Consider the following 8166-nt stretch of genomic DNA (forward strand, 5'->3'; position numbering starts at 1 on the left):
ACGATGCTGCAAGAAATTTGTTCCTGCGCTATGTTTTGAGAAGCAGGAATTCCTAGCTGGCTAGGTAACTTTACAGGACAGTGTTAAGCGATGGGCTCACGTGATGTGACTGTGCAGGCAGTAGTCTGTGGCTGGTTATCCAGAAGCCAGAGGAACAGGGCATGTATATCTTTGCACAGAATTTAAATCTTGTGCTCCCTCCTTCAACTGCCCGGTTTAGCGCTTCTCTGCCCCAGGTCCTGCTGTCTGTGTCTGGCCAAGGATGAGTGTAATGGGGGCTGCCTGCTAGCGACAGGAATGAGATGGTTATGGATGCCTACGTTTCTCAAGATTGATTTTGATGGTATAACACCTCACCAAGATACATGGGGCAGTTGCAGCTCTGCTGAAACTGGCTCCAGTTCCTAGCTCTTTTCAGGTCCTTTTTTTACTGTCTTCACAGGGTAAAGGAGCCCCATGGCAGCTGGATTTCCCTGCCAGCAGTCACCACCAGCGCTATGCACAGCTGTTTCCCTGCTGGTGTGTTTCCTCTTGGAAAACACCTTCAGCTGCCACCTTGCTCTGAACCATCCCCAAAAGCACCGTCTCTCTCCCCCCTTGCCCTCCCGGCTATATCATATAAGAGGTACAACCTCAAATAAAAGTTACTGTGCACCAATTGCTATGTCCTAGTTCTGCAACTGTTCATACTCAGTTCACCTTTGAACAGTTGTCACTGCAGCTGAAAGGACTGGAACTTTGTTAATGAAAGGTTAGTTTTTGTCAAGTGGTTTTGCGGTAGGGGGTGGATCCTGCAGCAAATTCCATGGCTGTGGAATCACTGAGCATACGGGGCTGTGCCTGTGAGAAAATTAGAGCTTTGTTTTATTTTTATTTTCCCCTAATGGCATCAAGAGACTTCCTGAACAAAGTGTTCCTTTTTAGGAGTGTGTGTGCCAACTGCAGTGGACATGACTAATGCTTCAAACTCTTTCAGCCACGCTCCTCTTGCCCCGGTTGCTATCAGCTGTGAGAGTAGCAATCGATACCCAGGGGACTGTGTTGTTACTGGCTATTCCTGCTGTTGGGAAGATTAGCAGACTTGCATTCCACCGTTAATCCATCTCCTTTGTGAGAATATATTACAGTGCTTTTAATTCTGCCCAAAATACTATGTTCTTGCCCTAGGGGAAATCTGAATACCGCAAAAACTTTGAAATGGCACAGAAGCTGTGTGCCTAAAGCATCTCATATTGGAAGGGAGAGGCTGTGTCTGAGGTTGTGGATCCATGAACAGCTGCCCAATAAGGACAAAATAACTTAGACTTAGCCTGTTCAGTCCTTTTCGGTTGCTATGACCAGGGCTTTCTAATCTGTGGAGAATTTAACAAGATTTGACAGTATCTAGTGTCATCTCCACTTGGCACAGTGCTTTCCTTCTTTTAGAGCCCTTCAGCCAAAGGAACAACCATTTAGTGCAGATGTAGGAACAGGACCTGTGCATGACATTAATTGTTAATCATTTGGGAATTCTGAAGGAGTCAGTGAAACAATAACTATGAATTTTCAGATTTTTTGAGGAAATAGAAATACAGTTCTTTGCTTCTTAGTAAATGATCTAGTTCTAATACCCTCTGCTGTCTTTCATGTTCTCTGCTAGACCAACTGATGCAGCTAGGGAAGTCTTCAAGGGAAAGACAAAACTGGGTTATGGCTTTGTTTTGAGGCCACCTTTACATTAAGACTTATTTTCCTACTGCTGTCAACCTGTGCAGCTGTACTTCCAGTAGTAACAATGCAGCCTCATCTGTATCAGCATTTTGTGGGTGATAACAAAAATTACAGTTGCTCCTGTGGGAAGTTGAAAGGAAAAGTGTGGATGTGAACACGGACTTTGTCCAGTTTCCTGAATAGGTCTCTCCTTGTTGAGTGTTCTCCAACTAGGACCTTCCTTTGTCTGTTTCAGTCTGGGGAAAAAAGAAATCAGGGAATTAAGCCAAGGTACAACAATTTCTAATTTGTTTTGATCATTGCAGACTGGATTTGCACATCCAGTGCTCACCCACAGTTAATGAATGAGTTACATCCTGGAAAGGGGAAGAAGTGTCTTCAGAAAAGAGCAAGTCCAGTTCAGGGAACTGGAATAATTCCATTGTGCAGGGGACAATTCTAAGAAAGTTTTGTTCAAGTTGCTCAAAAAAGCTAGGTGCATTGTTTGCATTGAGAATATTCTTGAGGGCGCTTGCCTCTCTTCAGTTTGTCTGTGAAGTGGGGTGATTTTCTCTCTTTTAGTAAATTGTAAATATCTGATTAATTTTTGCAAATGTAGTATTTTCTGCTGTTCCAGTTTTATGACCCTGTGCCTATGCATAACAAAAGGCACATGGCTTGGCTTCCTTGCTTCCAATATCAAAAAGGGATTCTGAGCACCTAGTAACTCTTGGAGGTGAAGAAGAGTCTTGTCTGGAAAACCCACTCCTTCCCCAAGAGCCACTTGGATTCCCAGGCTCAATCCCCAGCTCACGTGCCCTGGATCCCCAGCTCTTTTCAACTCAAACGCTCCTGCTGACAACCTTTCTGTCGCAAAGCTCATTCCTTGCCTTGAGCTGCCCCAGGCTCCTCATCAACCCACCTAAGATCCGCTTTATTCTCTCACCAAATGTCCTCCACTGCCTCCAGCCCTGAGATGCTCCCCTCTCTCCTCCTGCTCAGGGACCCTGCTAACCTGGTGCCTCCTTTCCCATTGCGTCCCTCCGGAGACTCTCTTGTACCCCTCTTCCGTCTGCCTCTTTTGGAAAAATGGCATTTTAGACTTGGTATGCCCTGCAGGTAGGGGTGAGGGCAGTTAGCTGTGACACATGAAAGAGTAACATGAATACAGGCAGATGAAAGAGCATCTGTTTGGCCAGAGCCAAAGTGGGGAAAGAAAATGACTTTGTCCTTTGGGATGACCCAGCCACAGCTGAAGAAAGGGGTGGTGGAGAGAAGTGTTAGCATTGACTAGGATGATTGCTGTGAGAATGCTTTGCCTCTCCCTTCTTGAATAAACTCCCTTGTTTTTCTTTTCTGGTAGTGTTTTTTGGATAGTCTAATCCTCTTTCTTCTTACAGAATGTAAGCATGGTCATTAAAGGTGCTTGGCCCAGAGCAGCCAACATGGCTGCGTATTTTCTTTACAAATCCCTCTTCAGGGTTAACTACTTTTCTTCTTCAAATAGACATTTCTAAGTGAGTGCCTGCAGTGATGAGGAGGTGGCAGTGTTGCAAGAGATCTGCCCGTAGGAGACATGGAGAGAGAGTACAGCCACGGTCCTGTCCGTGCTTTGCAGCCGTAGTGCCTGCACGTGGTAGGTGCTGTGCAGATTCGGGAGGTGGTGAAAGTCCTGCCTCCAAAGAGATTCCCGCACCGCTGAGTGAGATTTGGACATTCAGGTCCCTTACGTGTGTCTGAGTGTCACAGCTGTGAATGCTGAAAGCCACAAACAGAAGGGAAGGAGGAGGTCCTAGTGGAATGGGCTGTCTCTCCGTGAGAGTGCTTAGCGTGCGGCAGAGAACGACCATTTGTTTCTTATGGCTTCTTGCATTCGGAGATTTTCCTGCCTTCACAGTTGTCACTGCACGGCGTATTCCTCAGTAGACAGAGATGCCGGGTTTAGACTGGCTGGCTGACGTCAAGGTGTCCTGGACAGCGTAAGAGTCACAGGTTCTCCCTCTTGCCCTCCCCTCTACCTGTGCCGCCCGTCATCCGCAGTGCTTTCCCAGCTGGTCTCTCCTCCCCACTCTTGGCGTTTTATTTGCTTTTCCAGCCTGTGTCTGGACAAAACAAACATCTTATCGCTTTGTACACTAAACAAATTAGTCACAAGGCAAGTGCTCTTGCTCCTTCCTGTTGCTCTCGCTGCCCACACCAATATTCCCCTGGCTGCTCTCCCTCTGAACCCTTGGAAGCTCCCCAGCCGTTCCCCAGTGATGGATCGTGGCAGACGCTGCTCCGTCCTCGCCAAGCAGGGGACAGCCCGAGTATCTGGAGCACTGAGGGTTGCTTTACGCTTTATCCGTGATAACTCTTCTTAGGAAAACAGATCCTTAGCCAGTATTTCTCAGCCATACAGTGGTAGATTTTGCCAACCATTAGAAGGGGGAAGCGAGACATCTGCCAGGACATGGAAATTGGCAGCTGGGGGAAGATTTCCCCTGCTTGGGGGAAGTGGAAGCTGATGAGCTGGGAAAGAGAATAAGACAAAGACTGCACCTCCTTCTGCTCCCTCCTTGCCCTGCCTTCCTCCTCTCCGCTTTCCCCTGCTCCCACTCTTTCCATTATTTTTCATGTATTTTTAATACTTTCTTAGTCCAGGACCAATTAGCTGTTGTTAGATGGAAAGCTGCAGTAGCAATGGGGCCTTGTGCCCAGCTTCCCAGGAGCGGTGGTGCATCGCTCCCGTGCCGCCCGGCAGCGCAGCCGGGGAGGCACCTATCCGAGGACGAGGCAGCCGCGTCCCGGGAGCGGGGCAGCACCCCCGCGCCCGGAGAAAACGGGAACAGCGGACGGGCTCTGCGGGCTTCGCTGCTGCAGCGCGTGAGCTTGCGCCGGTCGTTGCCGTTGCGCGGAGGAGAAGCCGGCGCGTGCGAGGGGAAGGACTGGCCCGGGGCGGCGCRGACCAGGGGCTCAGCCTCCGGTCGGGGCTCGACGCCGGCCTGGCTTCCTGGGGCACTCGGGAGCAGGCGAGCGTCCGTGCTGGGAAGCAGGTGGCGCAGCGGGCGCCTCGTGCTGCTGCCGCTGCTCGGCGCCCAGTTACTTTTTACCTCTTTCTCCTCCCTCTTGCAGCTTTAACTTCTCCCAAACCCAACCTGATGGGCCTGCCCAGCACAAGCGTCCCTTCGCCCGGCCTCCCCACCTCTGGATTACCAAATAAGCAGCCCTCGGCCTCGCTGAGCTCGCCCACCCCAGCACAAGCCGCGGCCGCCGTGGCCCCGCAGCCGCCGCMGGCGACGGCCCCGCCGCCGCAGCCGCCGCCGCCGCAGCAGCCGCCACCGCCGCGCAAGGACAAGGAGAGCGAGAAGACGAAAGAGAAGGAGAAGGCGCCCAAGGGGAAGGGGGACCCGCTGCCGGGGCCCAAGAAGGAGAAGGGGGAGGCGGCGGCGGCAGCGGCCGCGCTCTCGGCCCCGCTGCCCGCCATGGAGTACGCGGTGGAGCCCACCCAGCTCCAGGCGCTGCAGGCCGCCCTCAGTTCGGACCCCACCACCTTGCTCACGAGCCAGTTCCTCCCCTACTTCGTCCCCGGCTTTTCCCCCTACTACGCGCCCCAGATCCCCGGCGCCCTGCAGAGCGGGTACCTGCAGCCCATGTACGGCATGGAGGGGCTGTTCCCCTACAGCCCCGCGCTGTCGCAGGCCCTGCTGGGCCTGTCGCCCGGCTCCCTGCTGCAGCAGTACCAGCAATACCAGCAGAGTCTGCAGGAGGCACTGCAGCAGCAGCAGCAGCAGCAGCAGCGGCAAGCGCAGCCGCCGCCGCCGCCGCCGAAAGCGCCGCCGCCCAAAGGAAGCCAAACCCCAGTCCCCGCGGGGGCTGCCACCCCAGACAAAGACCCTGCCAAAGAACCCCCCAAGCAAGAAGAGCAGAAAAACGCACCCCGTGAGGTGTCCCCCCTCCTGCCCAAACCCCCAGAAGAGCCCGAAGCAGAGAGCAAAAGCGCGGACTCCCTGTGCGACCCCTTCATCGTTCCAAAGGTGCAGTACAAGCTGGTCTGCCGCAAGTGCCAGGCGGGCTTCAGCGACCAGGAGGCGGCCAGCAACCACCTGAAGTCCCTCTGCTTCTTCGGCCAGTCCGTGGTGAACCTGCAAGAGATGGTGCTTCACGTGCCCACCGGCAGYGGCGGCAAGGGCAGCGGCTCGTACCAGTGCGTGGCGTGCGAGAGCACGGTGTGCGGGGACGAAGCCCTCAGTCAGCATCTCGAGTCGGCCCCGCACAAACACCGAACAATCACAAGAGCAGCAAGAAACGCCAAAGAGCACCCCAGTCTATTACCTCACTCTGCCTGCCTCCCCGATCCTAGCACCGCATCTACCTCGCAGTCTGCCGCTCACTCAAACGACAGCCCCCCGCCCCCTCTGCCCCCCTCGGCTTCCCCCCTCGCCTCCAGAAAGCCCTGGCCCCCGGCGGCCCCCCGCGCCCCGCCGGCGAAGCCGCCGCCCTTCCCTCCTCTCTCCTCATCTTCAACGGTTACCTCAAGTTCATGCAGCACCTCAGGGGTTCAGCCCTCGATGCCAACAGACGACTATTCGGAGGAGTCTGACACGGATGTTAGCCAAAAGTCAGATGGACCGGCTAGCCCGGTGGAGGGGCCCCAGGACCCCGGCTGCCCTAAGGACAGTGGTCTAACTAGCGTAGGAATGGACACCTTCAGATTGTAAGCTTTGAAGATGAACAATAAAAAAATGAATTTAAATTAAAAAAAAAAAATTAATAACAAACCAATTTCAAAAATAGACTAACTGCAATTCCAAAGCTTCTAACCAAAAAAAGAAAAAGAAAAAAGAAAAAGCGTGGGTTGTTTTCCCATATAACAATGCCGGTGGGTTTTACTTTTTTTTTTTCTTTTAATAAAATAAAATTTAAAAAAAAAAAACTGTTACATTTGTCCTTTTGAAGGTACTGTTGGTCTGGGAGACAAACGTCCATACTGCCTCCTTACTGTCTTTGGAGCTTAAACCCCTTGTATATTGCCCCTTTTCAATAACGCCCCACGTCGATAGCACAGCAGAGGCCGGCATGCACTGTATGGGAAAGCAGCCCACCTTGTTACAGTTTTAAATTTCTTGCTATCTTAGCATTCAGATACCAATGGCTTGCTAAAAGAAAAAAGAAATGTAATGTCTTTTTATTCTCAGGTCAATCGCTCACACTTTGTTCTGTTTTCAGAATCATTGTTTTATATATATATATATAATTTCCTTTGTTTGTTTTGGGGTTTTTTGTTTTGTTTTTTTTGTTTTCGTTCCAGAAAAGGATTTTTTTTTTTTTGTTAATTTAAAATGGGCAGAAAGTATTCAAGAGAAAAACAATGTGAACTGCTTTAGCTTTTTGGGGATTTTAAGGGTAGCTTTTCTGCTGAAGCCAATTTCAAGGGGAAAAGTTAAGCACTCCCACTTTTCAGAAAAAAAAAACACACAAAGAGTGTTGAGGACTCGGAGCTTAAAAAAATAAGTTTTAAAACAACTGACTTTCTGTATTTATGATAGATATGACCATTTTTGGTGTTGAGTAGATTGTTGCATTGGAAATGAACTGAAGCAGTATGGTAGATTTAAAAGAAAAAACCCTTTTGTGTACATTTAGCTTTTGTATGGTCCAGCTGACGGCTTCTCATTTGATGTTGTCTTGTTCATTCCTAGCCAGATAGATTGCAATCCATTGACTCGCCTAAGCTTTTCTCCCCTTTGTACCTTTATTCCCCATTTTCCCCATCCTGTAATCTTCCACTTATGGTTGCTACCTTCATTTCTTAGAGGGTGGTTGCATAATTATTTTATAAAAACTAAAGAAAGAAGTTCAAAGGGTTTTGGGGGGTCAGTAGGATCCCTTGCAGAATATTTTTTGTTGGGGGTTTGAAACTTTTTAAGGCGTATACATACGATTTACCTATGTCTGTTACCCTTGTGCACTTATCTCTTTCTTATTTTCCATTTTTCCTTTTTTTCCTCTTCTTTTCCTCATTTTGTAAATGCTTCAAMGACTCTGTTCCTAAACTATAAGCATTTGTTTCTGTTTGTGTAATTAGGCTGCACTCTGTTCCTTCTTTTAAAAAAAAGTTTTTGTTACATTTTTTTCTCTAAAGAAAATTCATGCTTTAAATAAAATCCAAAGACATACCCTTTCACCACTGGTGCAGAATGAGCAAAAAGGATTCTTTTTACTTGAGAATTTGTTTCTGATTTAAACAAACAAGTCTAAGTTTAAATAAAGAAAAGAATAAAAAAAGTACCCAGGTTGTTATCTGTGCTTCTTCTGCAAGCAGAGAGACAACTCTTAATGAAAATTCCACATACCAAAAGACGAGTTTCTATTTCAAAGTTTTGTCCTTGTGTTAGGCAGTCTGAGTGGCGAGTGGCCCAGAGGTGCAGCCCGAAAAGAACCCGATAGCGATGTACAGAGAGCCGAGAAGAAACTGTACGTGAGGCRCTTGTGTTT

The 8166-nt window shown here is 49.5% G+C and overlaps 1 protein-coding gene across 4 annotated transcripts in view; it reads left to right on the plus strand.

Moving 5' to 3' along the window:
- The window catches only part of ZFHX3 (zinc finger homeobox 3), a 126438-nt gene extending 118479 nt beyond the window's left edge, over nt 1-7959 (plus strand). For all 4 annotated transcript variants that reach the window (XM_026081113.1, XM_026081114.1, XM_026081115.1 and 1 more), the window contains exon 9: nt 4804-7959. In XM_026081113.1, coding sequence (XP_025936898.1) covers nt 4804-6389 — 1586 coding nt within the window. In that variant the 3' untranslated portion in view covers nt 6390-7959. The remainder of the gene's footprint in view (nt 1-4803) is intronic.
- The last annotated feature ends 207 nt before the right edge of the window (nt 7960-8166 follow it).

The sequence above is a fragment of the Apteryx rowi genome, unplaced genomic scaffold (genome assembly GCF_003343035.1).
Source record: "Apteryx rowi isolate R43461 unplaced genomic scaffold, aptRow1 scaffold_537, whole genome shotgun sequence".
In the NCBI taxonomy this organism is placed as follows: domain Eukaryota; kingdom Metazoa; phylum Chordata; class Aves; order Apterygiformes; family Apterygidae; genus Apteryx; species Apteryx rowi.